At 41.6% G+C, this 22,904-nt stretch overlaps 1 protein-coding gene across 1 annotated transcript; it reads right to left on the reverse strand.

Annotated features, from left to right (window-relative positions):
• Window positions 1–204: 204 nt before the first annotated feature.
• GGH (gamma-glutamyl hydrolase) lies at window positions 205–22,408 on the reverse strand. Its single transcript, XM_068983598.1, has 9 exons — window positions 22,227–22,408; window positions 20,122–20,236; window positions 17,392–17,442; window positions 13,819–13,903; window positions 10,862–11,000; window positions 7,444–7,550; window positions 7,267–7,357; window positions 3,048–3,185; window positions 205–566 (listed from the first exon to the last, which is right to left on the reverse strand). Exons 1-9 carry the CDS (start codon window positions 22,333–22,335, stop codon window positions 445–447), a joined length of 957 nt encoding a protein of 318 aa, XP_068839699.1. The 5' UTR covers window positions 22,336–22,408; the 3' UTR covers window positions 205–444.
• Between the last annotated feature and the right edge of the window lie 496 nt (window positions 22,409–22,904).

Genomic DNA, 22,904 nt, shown 5'->3' on the forward strand with positions numbered 1-22,904 from the left:
TATATTAATAAATAAATAAGTTTCTTCTCGCCTACGCCGTCCATGGTTCAAATCACCCTGGATCCACCAGGGCTGGACTCTGGCACACCTCAATAAAAATTGATTAAAAAATAAAAACAGTCTTCAGCAAGGATGAGGTAGGTAGATGGCTTAGGGATTGGTATTGCCAGAATCAGAAAAAATAAAACATATGTATTTTCAATAAATTTATTTCCTAATCTTCAAATACTACAAAGATTTTCCATGAAACACGCTATGATTATTTATCTGTCTCACTGATTATCAAATGTGATACACAAAAATACTGAATGAAGAATCAGAGCCAATAACATCACAGAATCGGCATCTCTGTGACCTATTACTGCCATGAGTAGCACGTTTTTCATTATTTTAACAGGTTACTCAGGGAGTTAGTCAGAATTCTTGTTAACACAGCGAAGCCTTTCAATCAAATATATAACTTTGCTCGAACGAAGAAACATTTCCAGTGTAAGTTGGACGGTACTGATAAATTAGTGCTTTGCTCTCTTCAACATCAGACTGAAAATGGTGATTGCTTTTCCGAGCTGCAAGACAAAGAAAGGATTAATTTTTAAGAAGATGTGGTACAACTTTCAAAAGCCTACTCTATGATGTTCCTTCCTCTAATCAGCATTATTTAGTGGTACAAGGCCAGCAAAAAGGAAAAAATGTCTTATAAAATTTCCCCTAAAGCAGTACCTGACTTGGAGGGGCATTCTCCTGACAGCAGCCACACCTGCTCTGCACCAGACCCCACATGGTGGGGTTACATTCAAACACCTACTAGGCACCTACTAAGTACCTACTTTGCACAAGGCTTGACACCTCTCCTGGAGATGGAAATATTCACCAGGCAATGTCCTAACTCTCAAGCAATCTAGTCTGATTCCCATACAGAAGTGGATACTGTTAACATTTTTGTTAACACTGGTAGCACAGAGTCTTAGCCACTGGACCACCAGGGAAGCCCCAATCTTTTATTTGCTTATTCTTTACTTAGGCTACTCACAACCTTAATTGGAAATAATCTTCTAAAATGAAGAGCCTTTGAGTTGATTTATCACTCTGGTCTTATAGACCAGAAAAGGAGGAAAATCTGCCTACAAGACATCAAGGAAGAAGCTCCAACTCCTCCATCAGCAATCAAAGTGGAAACTGTACCTAAACTATTCCCTGAAAGCTGCACATAAAGAGTAGCCTATTATTGTCATGTGCTATGTTTGTATTAACAACAAATTCTAGAGGATCCCATTGCTGTGTACTTTGTATACGAAGTGACCTGCCCCACTGCAATGTACATTGCAATGTACAGGGATTTCTCTGGTGGCTGAGATGGTAAAGCATCCACCTGCAATGCAGGAGACCCAGGTTCAATCCCTGGGTTGGGAAGATCCCCTGGAGAAAGGAGTGGCAACCCACTACAGTATTCTTGCCTGGAGAATTCCATGGACAGAGAAGCCTGGCATGCTACAGTCCATGGGGTCACAAAGAGTCAGACAGGACTGAGTGACCGACTAACACTTTCACTTGATTGAACATGATACATTCTGTATATAAATCATACATTGTTTACTCCATGCATGAGTACAAACTACGAATATTACATCATTACATAGAACATTTTTTATAGACTAACTTCCTGAAGATGGTTCAAGAGAAAAGAGGAGGGAGACACTGTATAGCCAAGGCAGGTGTGGTGATGGTGGGGAGAAGAGAGGCGGAAATTTGAAATGGAAGGAGGCATGAAGAAGTCGGCGAAGCTGAAGTTCAAATGTGAGGGGGTGAAGGCTCAGACTTTACCTTAAAGTCAAAATAAAGTAATAAGGGCTTTTCTGGCACTTTTTAGAAAGAGGGCATTGGAAGATGAAGACGGTGGAGTCACGCCTGCGACAGTGCTGGAGAAAACCATGTCCTGCCCACTGCTGTCCTCATTCACTTCTACACACGTGACCTAAAAGTGTTTCTTAGGACTAATACTGCCCATGGGAGAACTTTTGGAGTTTTTTTAATTTGGGGTTTTGTCAAGAAATAACCCATTCAAAAAAAAAAAAGAAATAACCCATTCAACTGAGCATAATCCTAAACTGTGGTGAACTTAGGATGCAGTATATACCTGCCAGTGTGGACAGAGGGGTGATAAACCTCAGGGAAAGCATGGATGGATGGAGAAGGCCAAGTCTTCCCATGCCCACGCCTCGCCCAAGGGATGCCCCATCCTTGGCAAGCTGCATCTGTAGCTCTGTCTCACACCCACATCACTCAACTAAACCTCAAGCATCTAGAACCAAATTCTCAATTACCCACAAACATAACACTGTGTGACTACATCTGTGTTTCCAACATGAAAAAGCAGGCAAAGTGTATTAACTCTCCAATGTGCCAATACCTATAGACAGGGAGATTTAAATCCACAGATTGATGAGTATAGATTCAACTCATGTAACTGTCTTGGAAAAATAAGATCTAATTCTCAGATAATGTCATAATTAAAATATTATTCCAAAGAAGAGTAATGATGATGGCTGTGGTTTAGTCGCTCAGTCGCGTCCAACTCTTTGCAACCCTGTGGACTGCCTCCCGCCAGGCTCCTCTGTCCATGGGATTCTCTGGGCAAGAATACTAGAGTGGGTTGCCAGTTCCTTCTCCAGGGGATCTTCCCCACCTAGGGATAGAACCCACATTTCCTGCACTAGCAGGCAGATTCTTTACCACTGAGCCACCAGGGAAACCCAACAGTAATGGGGAAAAAATCTTAAAAAAAGGAATCAAGAAAGGCAGAAAAAAGAAACAATCTTTATGCTGTTGTTTAAGAATTCAACCCACTTTAGAGAATACAATACTGTTAACTGAAATAATGGTCCTGATTTGATTTAAATGACTAATATCTCAATTTCAGGGCTCTTGAATTCATTTTCTTAAAAGTTAAACCTGCAGAACATTTATAGACTACTCAAAAGTTCAGATGAGGGCAATTTCCTTCAGAACCACACTAGAGTGATAAAATTATAACCTCTGCCTCAAATTACCTTCAGCTACAAAGAACTCTGCTAAATAAAATGCAGCCTTCACAGCATTCGGTGCATGGGAAATGCCTCGTAATTGCCCCCACTCATAAGGAGCTTTCTCCGGATGCCACTGGACACCATATATTGGATACTGGTTTCCTGCACAAAGAACAGACTGGTGAGTATTAAATGGTAACAATGGTCTAAGATGTTACAATTATGTTGTATATTCTCTGTAAAATGTTACTTTTATAGCCCACAATGTCAGACAAAGTAAAACTGTGCATATTATTATCAGAAACAAAGAATTTCAATTCATAGTCAATGTGAGGTTCATAATAACCATATTTCACTGACTTATAACCTTTTATGAGAGTCCCAGGTGACTAGTGGTAAAAGAACCCGCCTGTCAAAGCAAGAGACATAAGAGACATTGGTTCAATTTCTGGGTCGGGAAGATCCCCTGGAGAAGGGCATGGTTACCTACCCATTCCAGTATTCTTGCCTGGAGAATCCCATGAATAGAGGAGCCTGATGGGCTATAGCCCATGGGGCCAAAAAGAGTCAGAAATGACTGAAGTAACTTAGCACCCGTGCACAACTTTTTATAACCTGAAATATGATTGACTTTACTGGGTGATCAGAGTTGTTGTTGTTCGTCGTTTAGTCGCTCAGTTGTGTCCAACTCTTTGCGACCCTATGGACTGCAACATGCCAGGTTTCCCTGTCCTTCACCATCTCCCAGAGCTTGCTCAAACTCATGTCCATTGAGTTGGTGATGCCACCCAACTATCTCGTCCTCTGTCGTCCCCTTCTCCTTCTGCCTTCAATCTTGCCCAGCATCAGGGTCTTTTCCAGTGAGTCAGCTCTTTATATCAGGTGGCCAAAATACTGGAGCTTCAGCCTTAGCATTAGTGCCTCCAATGAATATTCAGGATTGATTTCCTTTAGGATTGACTGGTTTGATCTCCTTGCAGTCCAAGGGACTCTCAAGAGTCTTCTCCAACACCACAGTTTAAAAGCATTAATTCTTCAGCACTCAGCCTTTTTTATGGTCCAACTCTCACATCTATACATGACTACTGGAGAAACCATAGCTCTGACTATATGGACCTTTGTTGGCAAAGTAATGTCTCTGCTTTTTAATACACTGTCTAGGTTTCTCACAGCTTTTCTTCCAAGGAGTAAGCATGAGCAGAGTAGAGTAGAATAACTGAGCCTCTGAATACAGACCAGTTCAATAGTCAGGGGTACATCTGATTAGTGACAAGTTTCTTCTACAGTGGGTTTCTTTTCCCCCCACTTCACACCACATCTTCATCCCCTCCAATATGACTTACTCATGTGAGAATGAACTATGCCAGCATCTCTGGTGTCTTTATAGGTTAGCTAGTTTGTCTCAGCATACACTGTGCCTCTCTCACAGTCTGTGGAATGGTTCATGACCTCACTGAATCAATTTTTAAATAGTTTTTTAAAGAAGTTTAAATTTGAAAGATTTTTGCTACTATAGTTCACCTATTCTTAGAATTATTAACTACTTTTATATATAAAAATGATATGATCCTTAGGATTTACTGCAAAAAAGATTCTAGTAGGAGGAAAAAGCAGATATGAAATAAGTCATGTCTGACTCTTGCAACCCCATGGACTGTATGAAATAAGAATGGCCACATAAATGTGAAAGTTGTTGAAACTTACAGAAAAGTACCCAGGATGTCACTAGATTACTCACCTACTTCTAAGTGTGTTTTTAAAATTCTGTAACTTTTTTAAAAATGTGAATATGTTTTCTGAGAAATTTACATACTCATCTCATTTTTTTCTTCACACATATGCCTTTCCTCATTTTAACAATTTATTGACCAGAGATGTATTAATATGTCTTTTGTTACCCAAACATTACTGACTGGAGTGTTTTAATATTCACTTACATAACAAATCGCTGGCCACAGGATTAGTTTCTGCAAACCTCCCCCCCCAGTCAATAGTGTGTTAACTGAAAAAGAAATCCTCTATTACTTTCGCATTACCCTAACTACCATATGAAAATACTGGCAGGAATGAGTGATCTGAAAGTAGAAGTATCCAGGAAAAACAGCACTGTCCTCTTGCATCCCATGAGACTCTGCTAGGAGAGATCACATCACAGAAAGGAAACCTGCTTTATCCTACCCTTGCTCAGGCAAGGTTCACAAGAGGAGAACCTAAGACCAAGTAGATGTGGTCACTACTCCATCCGTCTCCCACTGCCCACCTCCCTACCTCCCTGTAACATACACTCTTTCTCTGTCTGGGACCACATGTGGTGACACCAGCAGGAGACCCACTGGCTAGATGACTAGAAAATCAGCTGCTACAGACAGATAACTGAAAGACGGGTCTTCTAATATATTTCTTTGAGATATGAAAAGTACTATTTAGGATAAGAAACACCCTAGCTACTACAAACCTAGGCAGCATATTAAAAAGCAGAGACATTGCTTTGCTGACAAAGGTCCATATAGTCAAGCTACGGTTTTCCCAGTAGTCATGTATGGATGTAAAAACTGGACCACAAAGAAGGCTGAATGCCAAAGAACTGATGCTTTTGAACTGTGGTGTTGGAGGAGACTCTTGAGAGTCCCTTGGACTGTGAGGAGATCACACCAATCCTAAAGGAAATCAGTCCTGAATATTCATTGGAAGGACAGATGCTGAAGCTGAAGCTACAATACTTTGGCCACCTGATGAGAACAGCTGACTCACTGGAAAAGATCCTGATGCTGGGCAGGACTGAAGGCAGGAGGAGAAGGAGGCAACAGAGGATGAGATGGCATCACCAACTCAATGGTAAGCAAACTCCAGGAGATACTGAAGGACAGGGAAGCCTGGCATGCTGCAGTCCATGGGGTCACAAAGAGTCGGACACAGCTTCACAACTGAACAACAAGTGATAAATTGTAACAAGGATTTTCAGATAGATAGAAAAATAGACAGACAGATGAATGTTCAGACAGAGATACACACAGAAATTCAGAAACAAGTTGAGATTCACTCTCTTTTTTTTGTAAACTGCCATCACTGAAAGATCAGTTCAGGTTCCTGACAATGTAGGAACCACGCCCTGTTCTCACTAATTTAGAACAAAAGTAAGAATGCTAAGTTGCTTCAGTCATGTCCGACTCTGTGGGACCCCACAGACGGCAGCCCATCAGGCTCCACCATCCCTGGGATTCTCCAGGCAAGAACACTGGAGTGGGTTGCCATTTCCTTCTCCAAAGCATGAAAGTGAAAAGTGAGAGTGAAGTTGCTCAGTCGTGTTCGACTCTTAGCGACCCCATGGACTGCAGCCTACCAGGCTCCTCCGTCCATGGGATTTTCCAGGCAAGAGTACTGGAGTGGGGTGCCATTGCCTTCTCCAAAAAGTAAGAATGGGTAGGAAATATACAAATAAGAGCATCTCTAGTGTTTCTATCTAGCAGGTATCAGGAAGTTATCAGAAGATAAAATTTTCAAATGAGCCTGGTATGATAACACAGCCAGAAACACAACCAACACAGAAACCTGATGCCCTAATTTCCAAGCCAAATCTCTTTCATTTACATAATTAGTCATCCATTCAACATCTCCTGGAAACACAAAGAAGAATGAGACACAGTCTCAGCTCTCAATGAGCTCTTAGCTCTGAGCAGTTCTGCACACAGGATTCGTTGAGGGTCCAGCCTTTCGGGTCCTGCTCCGTAGGGGTACTCTCCAGAGAGGGCGCTCCTGAGCTTCACCTCAAGTTCTCCTGATTCAGTAACAATGCTGGTTTAAATGCTCCATTTAACTCCTGGAGTTTAGGACCTAAATACCCTTACTGTCCTTTCATCAATGTATTTAGGAAGATTTTTTTCTGTATGCCAATCACATTTTTTGTTATTGTCCACAGCATGTCCTTAATCTGCAATGTTGCTAGAAACAGAAGTCATCTTCTCCATTTATCTTCATTGGTCCTCCCCATAGTCTTCACCTCCCTTCTATTTTCATCACCTTGACCTAGAAGGTGACCCAGGTAAACTGCAACTGATTTGGAACCTGAGCAAAACATGGGCCTCTTTTCTCCAATAATGCCCTAACTTCCAACTTCAGTCCCCAAAGTTTTTATTCATGATTTTATTTTTAAGAGAGATTTTAAATGATTTTATCCATAAGAGAACTATAAAATCAAAATTCATAAATATAATAAAACAAAGTGTACATGTGCAGTGATACATACCTTCCATGGTTGAAATAAAGTCAATATTGCCATCTGTATTTGTAGTTAATATATTGAAAAACGCCTTTAACTTTTCATTCTTCGTAAAATTCTAAAGTGCAAAAATAAAACCAAAATGATTACTTCTGTAGTAAATCTAAATTTAGCATGGATTTCACTGCATAATAAATGAGATACCATCACGGAGAGGCTCCACTTGTGGAAATGTGCGGTCAGAGGTTCTACTGCTAGTGACAGCAGCAAGTCAGCAGGAAAATTCTGGAACATTCTGCTCTGCAATGTACCTGAAAAAATTTAAGCCCAAGAGAAATCATTCAAACACAGGGAAAAAATAAAATCTGCTGAAGTCACAGCCAAAGAGAGTCCACTGTGAAGACACAATCAAGATGACTAAATGATCTGCAAACACATCATTTCCACAGGAGTATTCTAGTCATGCACAAAATAAGTTCAACACACAGTTCCAAATATGTTTCATACTTATGTACCTTTCTTCTAAAATTGCAACATAAATAACAAATTCTTTGGACATGATAATGAGCAGGATTTTAACTTGAGTTCTCTAGACAGGGCTGAAAAATAGGTAAAATTGTCCACATGTGTATATATTTGTTTGCCCAGGAAAGGATCTAGAACTTTCAACACATTTTCAAAGTATCTGGGACTTAACTGGTTAAAAATACCAACGATGTGGAAAAGAACACAAACCAGGTCACCTAGAACCACTAGACAGATCAAAAGAAGCAATTTGCTTCCCTGAAAACTCTGGAGTCTGACACAGACACACAGCAGAAAAAGGATAAGAAAATCCTAATGGTAATCAAGGCCCCAACGTCAGCTGTCCTCAAATGAGCCCGTCATTCAGGATGCTAATGGTCCATGAGAATCCCAGAGCCCCAGATCATCAAAATCTGCGGATTCCTTATTTCAGTGGATTTCATTCCTGGTTTGTATAAATTGGGTTTCAAACACACACAACCAAAAGAAACTGACCCAAGACATATATTTCCCATATGATTTTTGCACTATTTGAATAAGAAAGAGCTTTGAAACGTATAGAGCATTTTATAAGTTCTGGGAATAACAACTACTGCTTTCTATCCAAAATCCGTAAGAGAACAAGAAAGGTTGGTAGCATTCAATTCCGATGATTCCGAGATCAAGTAATCTACAAGAATCATCTTTTTTGTTTTTAGTTTTATTTTTTGCCTGTGCTGCAACTTCGCTATTGCCTGAGGGCTTTCTCTGGATACACGGTGGGCGGGAGGGGGGTGGTGGGTGTGTGGAGGTGGGTGTTGCTACTTTCTAGCTGTTGTGCGCAGACTTTCCATTGTAGGTGGATTCTCTCATTGTGGATAACAGGCTATAGAGCACATGGATTTCAGTGGCTGTGGAGGACAGGCTTAGCTGCTCCGTGACATGTGGGATCTTCCCAGACCAGGGATCAAACCTGTGTCTCCTGTATTGGCAGGTGGATTCTTCAACATTGGAGTGGCAGGGAACTCCCAAGAATCAGTATCTATTTACACAAACTGGCAAATAAAGAAATTTGTCTGGTCTTTGTCCTGGGTTCCCGAATGGGAGCCTTTAAAACCCTTGGAAATTTCAAGGAAATTCGCAAAGGATGGGCATGTCTTTGTAATGCTCATGAGGTGGCATAAGTTGACCCCACGACAGCTTTGGGATGAGGCTGGTGACCAGAGAGACTGACCACGTGATTACAGCTGGTCTGGCTTTATCTGAATCTGCAGCACAATGGCTATGAAACGGACTTCAAGAGTAAATCTGACTTTGAGCCAGCCTGATCTCCAGGGATGGGACGGACGGGGACTAGAGACAGTTCAATAACATGGCCAGTGATGTAATCAATGATGCCTTCACAATGAACCTCCAATAAAAACTCTGAGCACCAAAGCTCCCTGGAGCCACCTGGCTGGTGAAATATTGATGCGTCAGGAGGGTGACGTGCCCTGAGTCAACAGAAAGAGGACAGGAGGTTCTGCATTCCCTCCAGACTTCAGCCCACGTGAATCCTTTACGGCAAAACTCTTATTGCAAACACAGCACTTTCTGAGCTCTGTCAGTCATTCCAGTGCATTATTAAACCTGTTTGTGAGTGTGTGCTAAGTTGCTTCAGTCGCGTCTGACTCTTTGCAATCCTATGGACTATAGCCTGCCAAGGTTCCTCTGTCCATGGGGATTCTCCAGGCAAAAATACTGGAGTGGGTTGCCAGGCCCTCCTCCAAGGGAATCTTTCTAATCCAGGGATTGAACCTGCGTCTTACATCTCCTGCATTGGCAGGTGGGTTCTTTACCACTAGAGCCACCTGAGAAGCTCTCCATACTCAGTGAAGAGTACAGAGACCAGCCCTACCCACGGAGACACGCTGCTGTATAATTCACTGCTGTCACCACTTACAGGCCGATGCTTCCTTATGTTATACATTTTATTGGTATGATAATTAGATTATTTCACTGCCTCCTCCATTCTGCTGCCCCATGTCCCTCCCCCATTGAGGATTTCACCAATAACAGCGGTTTCTCCCAGGAAACATGTGTATTTTGAACTCAGTTGAACATGGGCTGTCGGCCACCTCCTCCTTGAACCCGGGCCCGCTGCCCCCATTTCCAATGCCGTTGTACTAGAGCCCAGGGCCCCAGGTGCCTTAGCAGTTGGCACAAGTGAGGACTGTCCACCCAGGAGGAGAGAGAGAGTGCCCACAGCCCCCCGCCCAGGCACCCTCTCCTGGCCTTAGTTACATCACAGCCCCTGTGCCCCAACCTTATCCAGCCCCAAGCCTGGCCCACTTTCAAAAAAAAAAGCTTTCCACTTGGGAAGCCACCTGGGAAGCTTTGTTAATCCATGGGTATCCCCAAACTCATGGCCAGTTGATCAGAAGTGTGAGTAGCCTTGGGGTGTGACTAGAGGCTGGTACCTGACGTAAGGGTAGTCTGGTCAGGGAGATGACCTTTACCTGGAGCCTGAGCTACCTCCAGGGTATACTAGAATGGAGTACGCTCCAGTTAGGGTCAAAACACAGTACACAGCCAAGGGGGAAATGCAGATTCAACCCCTGGGTCAGGAAGATACCCTGGAGGAGGGTGTCTTGCCTGGTAAATCCCATGGAAAGAGAAGCCTGGTGGGCTATGGTCCATAGGGTTGAAAAGAGTTAGACACAACTGAAGCTAACATTTACGAGAGTTATGTTTAAAGTGCTTGGGACAGTACCCAGAAAACACTGTCTTATTTAACCCTCACAAAAAACCTTAAATGTTTTTAGAAATCATTTGTAGAAGTTAAGACAGGTTAAATGATTTCCCAAGGCAAAAGCAACAAAGTTAGAACTCAAAACCAGGTCTTATTTTAGAGTTTTTCATTATACATGGTCCTGATATCACTAGAAGCAGTTAAGTTATAAACATGCAAAATCCCTTAAGCCATCTTTATAACTCAGTACACAGAGTTATACCTTCAGCCTGTGTAAATAAATTAAAAATTAACAAGTGTTACAAACACTTTTTGACTTGGATATTTGCAACTTACTAATCTTACCCAGTTACTACTTTTTTGAAGGAGCAAAAAGAAAATTCTTACCTCTAGAGAAGTTCAGCGGCAGTTTAATTCCAACAGTATCTGTAAGGGTTAATAAGCTCTCTCCACTGACCAGATAAATAAGCTCTTCAAATCCAAGGCAGGTGCCCCACACAGGAAAATAGTCTCCTTCGCCAAAACTCTTTGCAGAGTAAAGAGAAAAACTAAGCTTATTCAAACTTTTCATAATAAAATTTATACATTCAGTCTGTCCTAACAAGATGGGCATTTGAGTCACATAGGGATTTCTAAGGAATTTCCAAGATCAATAGTAGTAGGCCAGCATTTTCTCTTCTATCAGCTGGTTATCACTTCATCTCTCTGTAGACCAAGCACCCACATAACAGTTAAGGTTTAATTTACCGAACTATCCAAACTCAGTTGTGCTGGGAAAGAGACAGACATCTGCCAGTCAACTACCAGACAACACATGTTATCATTTAGGGACTGTAAATATGGAAGATGATGCTAGATAAATGCCTATTTATACACTGTGTACAAATCCTATTGTTCTAAATGATTGTCCAGGTTTGAAACTACTCTGAATGGAGGTCTTCCTTTCCCTCCATTATCTCAGAATTTATAGTAACAGCCTTCAGCCAATCAGATTTAATCTGATGAAAGCCATAATTTGGAAGGAAGGAAACAGTCAGCAAGCAAAAGTACTGACTTTTCACAGAGTAAACTAAAGAAGTACAAACGTACTATGGCTCTGAGGGAATTAAAATGACTAGTGTGACTGGGAAAAAAGTATTCTGGTGACAGAATTTTCTGATTAACTAAAGATTAAACCCATATGTACTGATAGTTACAAAAATGGGTTTTGTAACTTCCTTAAAAACAGTGGTTTTCCTGCATAGACTGTAAAATATAACCTGTGTGTGTGTGTGCGCTCATTCTCTCAGTCATGTCCGAGACTGTTTGCAACCCCATAGACTGTAGCCCACCAGGCTCTTCTGTCCATGGGATTTCCCAGGCAAGAGTACTGGAGTGGGTTGCCATTTCCTACTCCAGTAACGCATTTTAAATACAGAAAACGTTAGAGAATTTTTTTTCTGTTCCTCAGTAAGAAAAATATAGAACAATATTAATTCTTATATTTTCTACTTCAAGATATGCTCTTCATATTTCGTATACAAATATAGTAAATTTTTACTTTTAGAAGTTAGAATTGCATATGTTATGTTGAAAGGTCTTATGGCATTCACTTAACAATAAACACAAAAGAAGACAGAATTGCTGTTTTCATATGTACCAAATTTGATCTCTGGACTAAATGTTAAATCCCCACTTGCTGGGACCACATCTTTTGTTCATTGTGATCAGCAGAACAAAGGACACAGAGTGAACCATATAGATCTAACAGAAATCACTTCTGAAGGCTGCTTCTTCTGAGGGCTTGTAGACCCCAGTGGCTACACCTAAATGGAAGTTCAAGATTGCTAAGCTTTTTTCTTTGCTTTGAAATCTTCAAGTTGTCAAATAAAACTTTTGTGTCTTATGGGTTGGGCAGTTAGGTGACTCCTTTGTGTTTTTTCTAATTGAATAAACCAGGTTACACAAGTCTCTATTTGTGAAAGATGAAGAGTTACTTTATAATATTCATATATATGCTTCCCAAATGCATTTTTAAATCACTCTTGTTATAATTTTGTTAAATTTCAATTTTGCTCATTAGTTTTTCCAAAAAATGTCCACTGAGCAGGTACTAAGTACACAGAACCATATGGTATGAAACGAGGAATGCCTCGAAGGGTATCAGAACCATGCAATCTGATGAGACATCAACAGCTAACTTCAAGATATTGAGTCTCTGAGATAAAAGCCCCTTAATCTCAGAGAGCTTCCCTGGTAGCTCAGTGGTAAAGAATGCAGGAGATGAGGGTTCAATCCCTGGGTTGGGAAGATCCCCTGGAGAAGGAAATGGCAACCCACTCCAGTATTCTTGCCTGGGAAATCCCACAGACAGAGGAGCCTGGCGGGCTACAGTCCATGGGGTCACAAAGAGGTAGACATGACTTAGTGACTGATCAACAACAACAAAATACTCTAAAAGTTGAGCGAGAAGGATGCCATTCCAGCGGGGGTAGAGGGACATGTCCCCATAAGGTGCACAACCCTTAGCCCTGAAAGCTGGCTAAGGCACAAATGACAGACAAGGTAGAAAGAAAGAGACTAAGCAGATCTGAAAGTAGGACACAGGATATGTTCTAGAAAACACCAGTTTGACTACAAGTACCTGCACAAACAAAGGCTGGAAAAGGTGGGCTGTGGACACACTCTTCACTCAAAGACTATCTTGACTCAAAGACTACAGAAGGCTACAGGTCACTGAGCCAAGCCAGTCAACATTTTCCGACAAGTATCTCACATGCTAAAGGCAGTTTCTTAGGGAATTCTTTCAGGTTGGACAGATGGTAGGGCCAGCAAGATTAATTAGAAAATTGCTGCTAACAGTTCCAGGGAGAAATCCCAAGAGTTTGAGGTATGATGCAAAGGCAGGCGCAATGTGAGGTTACAGAGAAGCCGAGAGGCTCCACAAGTCACCACACGTGGAGCCTTAGGGTCCGAGGTACGTGTGAAGCAGGGCCAGACAGGACTGGATGAGGTGAGGGCAGCTTGCGAGGGGAGATGAGAACTAACGACCTATGAACAACGCCCAGGACATAATAGAGACTGCTTACTCAGCCACCATGAGTGCCTGGTTCACGCTGATGAGCCCGAGTACAGAGGGCTGGTCAGCAGAACTGGAGGGTCCCCTGGAGTCCAGAATTAAAGGACGCACCAGAAAATAGCTGAGAGCTGCCCCAGGGTGGAGAAGAACCAGCATCTCAAATGTTAAAGGGGTGATGAGACTACAAAATGGTGAAGGAAGTACCACCACGTCCTTTAAAGAAGAATTATCCTTTAGGAAAATTACAAAAACTCACCTAGAATAATAAGAAATAACTGAGACTTACCTTTATGGACAAGTTGTAAAACGTTTTGGCCACGCGAGCGTAACCTGACCTCATGAGGTTAACACTTCCTCCAGGGAAAAGAACTCTGAAACAACATCAAATAGGGTGCATTCCAACGTCTCCTCCCTTCCAGAAAATCAACAATCTTTTTATTTTAAAACAACCTTTCCTGATTACATAAGCAGCCAGAGCACTACAGAAAATGAGAAAAGTTAGGCAAAAAAATATAAAACACTTACAATCCCACCTATTTGTAAACTATTGCAGTTAACAATGCATTTGTGTATATTCTACCAAACTTCTTGGATAAACAAGTCTATGTTTGAAATAGAGTATGGATAAGTTAAAGTAAAAGAAACTGGGGGCAAGGGAAGAATATGCAGAGCTAGAAATCAAGTAGAAATAAAATTCTAAGTATAGCTATTAATAAGTTTAAATTAAGATGATCAGAGATGCCAAAATGAACTGCAGGTTCATATCCACGAGTCAGTCTTGGCTCACACACACAAAAAAAATTGTTTTAACCATAAAGAATGAACTAGTCATAAAAATACAATAGGCTAGAATTGAATATTCATGAAAATTTTCATTTATTATTATTTCCCTGAGTTCTCTTCAGAAATAAGAATGGCATCAGAAAATTTTGCAAAAGAAAACAATGACAATTCTTTTTTTATTTTTTTTTTTAATTTATTTATTTTAACTGGAGGCTAATTACTTTACAATATTGTATTGGTTTTGCCATACATCAACATGAATCCGCCACGGGCGTACACGTGTTCCCCATCCTGAACCCCCCTCCCACCTCCCTCCCCATATCATCCCTCTGGGTCATCCCAGTGCACCAGCCCCAAGCATCCTGTATCCTGCATCGAACCTGGACTGGCGATTCATTTCTTATATGATATTATCCATGTTTATGACAATTCTAAAAAACTTCTCAGAAAAAAAAGAAGAGCATCACAAACATCTGACTATTGGACTCTACCAATAGAAGAGATATATAGAAAAGTATTTTTATCTTTATTTCAACTTTTCAAGTTAAAGAGCTCTTAAAGTAACTAAGGACATTCTAAACAGATTACAAAGGTTGGACAAAATATATTAAAATTTTTAAAAAGTACTTAAATATGAATTTGAGAGGTAAGAAATATCACTTTTGAGACTGGTGTTCATTCAGTAATAGGTATTAGCCTAGAGAGTCAGATATGGGCAATTCTTGCTGTTGGTAAGGTCACGGTCTGGGAGGAAATACCAAAACTATAAGGCAGAGCATCTGCCACAAAACCGAGCAGGAAAGTGGCTTAATGAAGACTCATTAGCAGTTCTCTCTTTTCACTGACTCAGTATTTAAAAAGCTGCCTCTGAACGAACTTGGCATGTTTAACCTCAGTTCATTCAAAAGTAAAACTTGACTGTCCCTCCTGATTGACAAACACCTTGAAAGCAAGGTTCCACCTTTTCATCTCTGCACCATCCCCCCAAAACAGTACAGGGTTCACTGCATAACAGGGCTCAGTAGAAGTGGTTCTTAAAGTGGGAGGCGAGTCATGCTCACTTTATTTTTGAGGTGCTATCTCATGGTCTCTCCTGGACTTATCTTTGTCCATGCCAAAGTACACTGCACATAACAGGCATTGTAAATATTTCACTAAATTGAACTGATTTTAAATACTTATTGATCTAAACTGAACTGAATGCAAATGATAGCTTTGAACATAACTTTTTTAAAAAAATGAACAATTATTTTTCATTTTTAAAAGTTCTTTTAATAAAAGTTTTACAGTAAGATAGACTCCCTCTATTCCACTCCCAAGCAGAAATAACCACCATTAAGATTTGCTGTGTTAACCTGATATATATTATGCATGTCTCCTCACCCCAACTTCAAAAACAAAAGCAAATGGGAGTACACTACACACACCTCTGTGCACCCTGCTTGTTTCGTGTAACAGTACCACACTATTCAGGTTACAACAGTGATTCAGGGCATCATCTACAGACACCCTCATTTTTAACCATATTCTATCATATGAGTATAGTTTATTTTTTAACCCAGTTCCAAACTGATGGGTGGGTGGATGGATTCCAAATCAGGGGTATTTCAAACAATACAACAGTACATACGTTTGGGCCCAGGTCATCATATAAGACAGGATTATACCTTTTTCGCTTTACTTTTTACTGAAATATAGTCAAGTTTCAATGCTATGTTAGTTTCAGATGTACAGCAAGGTGACTAGGTTTTCTTTTCCAGATTCTTTTCCCTTATAGGTTATTATAAAATATTGAGTATGATCCCTGGGCTGTATAGCAGACCCTTGTTGGTTTCCTATTTCACATACAGTGGTGTGTATATGTTAAAGGAGAGGATTATATTTGTAAAATAAAATTCCTTCTGAAGCATTTCCTGTGTCACATGGTATGTGCATTTTTAATTTCAAAAGACTATAAAACTGCCCCCAAAAGACTATCTAACTTCCACCCTGATAGAAGAAATTTTCACCTACTATGAGCTAGCATGAGCTAGTATGGGGAAGTCATTCTGACTTATACATGATTTGACTTGAACTTTATGCTAATAAGAACAGTCTGTCTATGGTCCATCAAACATGTACTGTACCTCTGCTTTAACCATTAAGAAAAGAATGCATTATCTAGAAGTTAAAGAAAAGTCCACTCTGAAGATATGGCTGCCCTTCCTATGACGCCCATGCTAGTGGTCCTTCCAAGACCTAGTCCTTCCAAGGTTCCCTTGCCAGACGTTAAGGTCATGCTGACTTGCTGGCCACGTCTCTGTTGAAACCTGGAAGGAATGTAACCCTGTCATGTTTGATGTACATTCTTTGATCTGTCAAGATATAACACAGTGTTTTTCCAAAGCACTTTCTTCCTAGGCTATAGTCCTCAGTATGGCTTGAAGAAAACTTTCTTCTGTTCCTTAATGTAGATTGTTTGTATCTTATTTGCATCAACAACTCCCACAAATAAAGTATAAGATCACTGTTTCCTCATACCCTCACCTCACCTTAGCACATCAGCACATTTTCTGCTTTCTGCCAACTTGGTGGTTTTTAATTGTTATAATTAGCTTTCCTTTAATTATGAGTAAGTCTCACATTTTTTCATGATTTTTTTTATGTGAGCTAAGCAATTATATCTTTTGTGATGAAGCTAGAGGATATAAAACTTTTTACCAAATTCTATTCAAATCACCTTCTGAAAGATAACCAATTAATATCTTCAGTCTTAAGACATAAATCCCCTAAGCAAGCAGTATGTCATGGCCTCCAAAGTGGCTTCAAAGCCTTTAAGACAAGCATTAAAAGAATAAAAATTATGTCATACATTAAAAAAAATATGTTATCTACTATATAACATTTATTTTTTAACCTGCCTTCTCTCTGCAGGATTTTTGCATCACTCAACAAAATAATTTCTATAAAATAACTCAGAAAACTAACATTTATACCACAGAAAAATAGTTACCTAGAAACATGTATTGTATTCATATGTACTCTTTTGCATCACTTAGACCTCATATACTGTCTTAAAGCAATGTTGGCAACTTACCCATTAATAGATTTGAAAAGCTTTTCATACTCTTCATTTTTAAGATCAAGCCTGAAAATGATAAAAAATAGTTATAAAAAATCCATTCCCAAAACTGAAGAAAGAAAGTCTCTAAATAAAGCTACCACATTAATATTTAAAAGCCAGGTGAAAATAATTCTTTTCTAAAAAAATATTTATTTATTTGGCTGCATCAGGTTTTAGTTGCAGCGTATCAGATCCAGCTCCCTGACCGGGGATGGAATCCAGACCCCATGCACTGGGAACACGGAGTCTTAGCTGTGGGGACACCAGGGAAACCGCTGAGTCCCAGCGTTCTGCCAGGTGAATCTCCCCAGATTATGTCAACAAAGAGGGGACCAGTCGGGACACAGAATCTTCCCCACGGACATTTAAATCAGGATGGGCAACCACCACCATCAGGAGCTCAAATGGACTGAGATGAATCAGCTGCTCTCCAGGGACTCCTGCCAGGTAGCCTTGCAGCCGGGCTCTGGTCATTTCACTCATTCTAAAAAACGGTTCCCATGTTGTCCATGCCTGAATTTGGGGGCCCAGTGCATCACTATTAAGGGGCGTAACTGTGAGGTGGGGATGGGGGTCACAAACTTAGGTGTCTCAGAGACCGTGAAGGCAAAACAGACCAGGGCACATTCTTTGAACACAGATGACATTTGCATGTTGTCAGACTTTCTTAAAACGCAAGACCCCCTCAATAAGTTCTCTTTAAAGAAAACAGCATACGTCTAGTAATGATGGCAAATGACAGCTTCGGAGCATGAAAAGGAGCAACAGGCACGGCTGCCAATGGACAGCTCTTGCTCTATTCAAAATTAGCTCCAGAAAATGGTGTTAAAAAAAATAAAGGCCAGAAATCCAGACTTTTATGAAGTCTCCTGATTTGTACATACCTTAAACACTACGAATGAAACAGATTTTTAGACCAAAAGTGCCAGTGGGCTGCCACATGCCACCTCTCAGGAGGTGGACACCTTCTGGGTCCCTCCAGTTCTAGGGCAGGAGATTATAATAACCTGAGTGCACCGGGCACCAGAGGGTGAAGGCCAGACAGGAGGAAGGGCACCTGCTTCCTCTGAAGGGCCCTTCCCCTGAAGGGCACCTTCGCCTGCTCAAGGATTCTGCTGAGGTCTCCTGTCCACCTCCTCTTTCCTTCTGAACTGCAGCAGTCAGTCACCAGCATCCGAAATTCAGAAATAAACCCAACCAACATCATCAGTGTGATCACGACTCATTCTACATTAGGCAATCCTTTGCAGGTTGCTCTGGGAATTTAGCTGCCACATATTACACTGCTTTTATAGAATCACATGATTCTAATTCTGAGCAATATACCTTAAAATGAACTTTGGGAATCCAAGCTGGAAATGAACCTGTATGCCATGTTTTCAGCATCTCAGTCATAAATCTCAGTATTCTGCAAGTCATCAGTTTCAACACTTCCCATTTCAAAACCTCTGCCTTTCTTGTCTATTCCTCCCTGTGCCCTTTCATCCTAGTAGTCATCGAGTCTTACTGATTTTTTTTAAAGACATTTACCTAGCAATTCTACAACCACTGCTCTAAGCCAAGCCTTCCTTGCTTCACACCTAACCCACTCACATCTCTGAACTGGCCTACCTGTCTTTCGTCTCTCCCACCTTCCACCCATGTTATTAAACCTATTTTCTAAATGAACAGCTTGCAGAAAAAGCTTCCAGGATCAAAACTTTGCAAGTTGTCTGGAGGACTGTCCAGAACCTCCACCTCAGCTCTAAAACTCTGCTGTTAGTTAAGTTCCAAAGAAGATTTCATTTGAAAAAATTAGACTGCTATGAAAAAACTGAAGACTAATGTCAAAAGCAAATGTTCATCTAAAGATAAAACCATTTTGTGGTACTATTCTCAAAACTGTAGTATTTGCATTTTGAGTATTAATGTTCTACTTTTGTTACCATTTTTTAATGTGAAATTATTTACAATAACAGGTCTTCCTGAGCAAACAGTTGTGTTTTATGTGTGAAACCACTTATAATAGATTAGGTGAGTGTGCTAGAAGACCCTTAAATACACTATTTTGGGGTGATAAGATAATATCAATACAACAACAAGGCTTTTGTAAAAAAAAATTCAAGTCTTTCCAAATCAAAATGACATGAATCATTTATCATGTCATGTCATGAATATGACACAAGTCATTTGTTCCCTAGATCATTACACCACAAAAATAATGTAGGTCCTTTAAAATCGCAATACCTGCAATTAATTTCGAAGCAACAGTGCTGTATTAGTCATTTCCAAACTTCTAAAGTGGGGTGGGAAGGTCTCTGAAAAGTCCTCTTCTAGAATATTCCTCGATTCCTTACATGTTTCTTTACGCTAATACTATGGAATGAAGCTGGTGAATCTAGAAGTGCTTTTACTCCATTGCTTTTGTAATATCTGATGAGGATCACCTTTTCTGGAGTAAAGGAACTTATCATTTCATTCTCTATCTAATATACATGACACAGCTCTAATGATATGATAGAAAGATGCAGCTTCACACTTTGAACAACTTAATGAGACACTCTAAGCATTAGATTTGGGGCAAAAACCAGGTATAACATTAATGTGCTTGAATAATGCAATCGTAAGAGAGAAAGCATTCATTTTAGAGATAAAAGATAACTTTAGAGAGGAAACAGAAGTTGCAGTTTTTTTTAATTCAGTGTAAAAACTATTGCATCGTACCTTACTGGTACCACTCTTGCACCAGCTGACTCTAGAAACTTCACGTAGGATGCAGCAATGTAGTATTTTCCCAGGGCTCTCATGTTCTTATTATGGCACTTTTGCATTAATATTCCTAAATTACAAAAAAAATAAAGTTTCTGTTTCAAGTAATATCCTTTTTTCCCTGCTCAGAAACTGAAACATATCACCCTAGAAATATCACTTCTTCACTCATTTAATTCACAGAATTACACATAAAGCTTCTCCTGAAAAGATATCTATAGGATTTGGAAAAGGAGTAGTGGAGGCTGATCTGAATTGTAAGTAGCTTCCTCTCTTGCCACATCGGGGAGGCCAAATAAGCCCCCAAAGCCAGGTTCTTTGGCACAAGCTAGAATCTATGTCAGAGTACCAATCCTTAAATCCAGCAGAAGACCCCTCCCTAAACACACACACACACACACACACACACACAGAGGCACATGGTTTCCTTGACAACAAAGCAAAAGAGTGAAAAAATTCTCTATGCATGTTTCTCCAACACCATCAAAACAATCTTAATCCAAGCAACAAAACATCCTGCCTACCCACTCAACCTGGATTATTCTAATAGCCCCTTAAAAGGTCTCTCTGCATCCCTTGTTTTGTTTTTCAAGGAACTTTACTCAGATTTACTGAGGTATAGATTACACATAGTAAAATGCACATATATTTTACCAGATAACATGGAACAAATATTGTAATCAAAATATAAAACATCCTGTGTAGTTTTGTTTTGCAGTGTGCTCAGTAGCTAAGTCATGTCTGACTCTTTGCCACTCCATGGACTGTAGCCTGCCAGGCTCCTCTGTCCATGGGATTCTTCAGGCAAGAATCTGGAGTGGGTTGCCATTTTCTCCTCCAGGGGATCTTCCTGACCCAGAGATCAAATTTGAATCTCCTGCGTCTCCTGTATTGGCAGGTGGATTCTTTATCACTGAGCCACCCAGTAAGCCTCCATAGGATTACATTTTGAGTTAACTCCCTTTGAAATAATGCATCTCAAGTTCCAAATATTGATACACAACACATATGAAAATGGACACTACCAATATCCATGAAAAAATGCTCAATTACTTTCTATTTAGTTACAGGATACAGTGCCCATCTTCGTGGGAAATAAAGGGGGGGAAAGAAACACAATGAAAGGCCTAACAATACTACCAGCTAAAATGAAATCAATTCTAGTTGTCTGCCCACAAATTACTATTTTGCACATTTCAAATACGAGCTGATTTCTCCAGGGTTGCTTTCCCTTGCCCCAGTCTTAAATGTCTGTTCTGGCGATGCAAATTGATTTTACTCCCTTTGTAGAAAATAAGTGTGTTGAAAAAGAAAAATGACTTGTTTTACTTTAACATAAAACAGAATTGCTACTAGGATCACAGGAGCCACGGCTGCCCTCCGCTGCCAAAGACGGCAAAGGCCAGGTATACCATAATTTCTCAATTATCTAGTCAATTCGATTTTGCATTGTTCCTCGAGATGAGCCCTCAACCAGTGAAATTTTAATAAAGATAATGCATGCATAGAAGGTTTAGTTAGCAGAAGTTCCTGCTGCTGCTGCTAAGTCGCTTCAGTCGTGTCCGACTCTGTGAGACCCCATAGACGGCAGCCCACCAGGCTCCCCCGTCCCTGGGATTTTCCAGGCAAGAGTACTGAAGTGGGTTGCCATTGCCTACTCTGCAGAAATTCCTGCTGCTGCTGCTGCTGCTAAGTCGCTTCAGTCGTGTCCGACTCTGTGCGACCCCATAGATGGCAGCCCACCAGGCTCCGCCGTCCCTGGGGTTCTCCAGCCAAGAACACTGGAGTGGGCTGCCATATCCTTAGGATTCTTCACGGTGCATGCTGCTCCCTTCCAATTTTAAGAGCCAAGGATTTGCGGGAAATCAACGAGCATTACCTAGGTATATTTCAGCAGGATCTCAATGATGGTTTGACCCCTGGGCTAGGAAGGCACACATACTAACCCTAACGTTTCCAGGACCGGATGCACCTGCCTTAGCGCAGCAGCTGGAAGCGCCCAGGGCGCGCTACCGGCTCACCAGCCCCAGCCCCAGCCCCAGCCCCAGCCGCCTCCTTACCGATGATGGGCTTCTTGGGGGTGGGCGCGGGAGGGGCGCTCAGACCGAGGCCAGTCGCCCCGCACAGAACCAGACCCAACACGCTCAGCAGGTGACCCAGTCTCGCCATCGCGCTCGCTGCCTCCCGCCGCCTTTCAAAGGCTCTTCTACCCGCGAGCCGCCGAGTAAGGCAGCTGCAGTCTCCTGGCCGCTCGAGGGCGTCGGGCGGGGGCGGTGCTCCGCCGCGGGGGCCTATGGGAAAGGCCGTCCGGGCGCATGTGCGCTGGGGCCGCAGGGGCGGGCGACTGCGGGAACGCAGAGGCCGCGCCTACCCCATCGCTCCTCAGCCGCCCGGACCCCGGGCCGGCAGCCCGCCCCTCGGCGTCTGCGGGGGCTCAGGAAAGTGCGGTGGGATCCGCGTACCCGAGCCTGCCCTTTCAGCTGTTTCCTCGACGTGACCTGAAGTCACCCGGCACTAACTGGGGCGCCGGGTCCAGCAGCCGAATGGGGAGCGCAGGATTGCAGCCTGGCCTGATTGGTAACCAGGCAGCGGGGGAGGCTGGCGAGAGGTTCTAGAAGTCGCCTGAGAACTTTGCGCCATCGGTTGCTCCAGCCCAAAGTCGTCTTGAGGAATGCTGGTGGCGGAGTTGGACACCCCCGCTTTCCATCAGGGATGGTCGGTGACTTGGAAGGTAGTTT

Source organism: Capricornis sumatraensis, chromosome 11, assembly GCF_032405125.1.
Source record: "Capricornis sumatraensis isolate serow.1 chromosome 11, serow.2, whole genome shotgun sequence".
Lineage (NCBI taxonomy): Eukaryota > Metazoa > Chordata > Mammalia > Artiodactyla > Bovidae > Capricornis > Capricornis sumatraensis.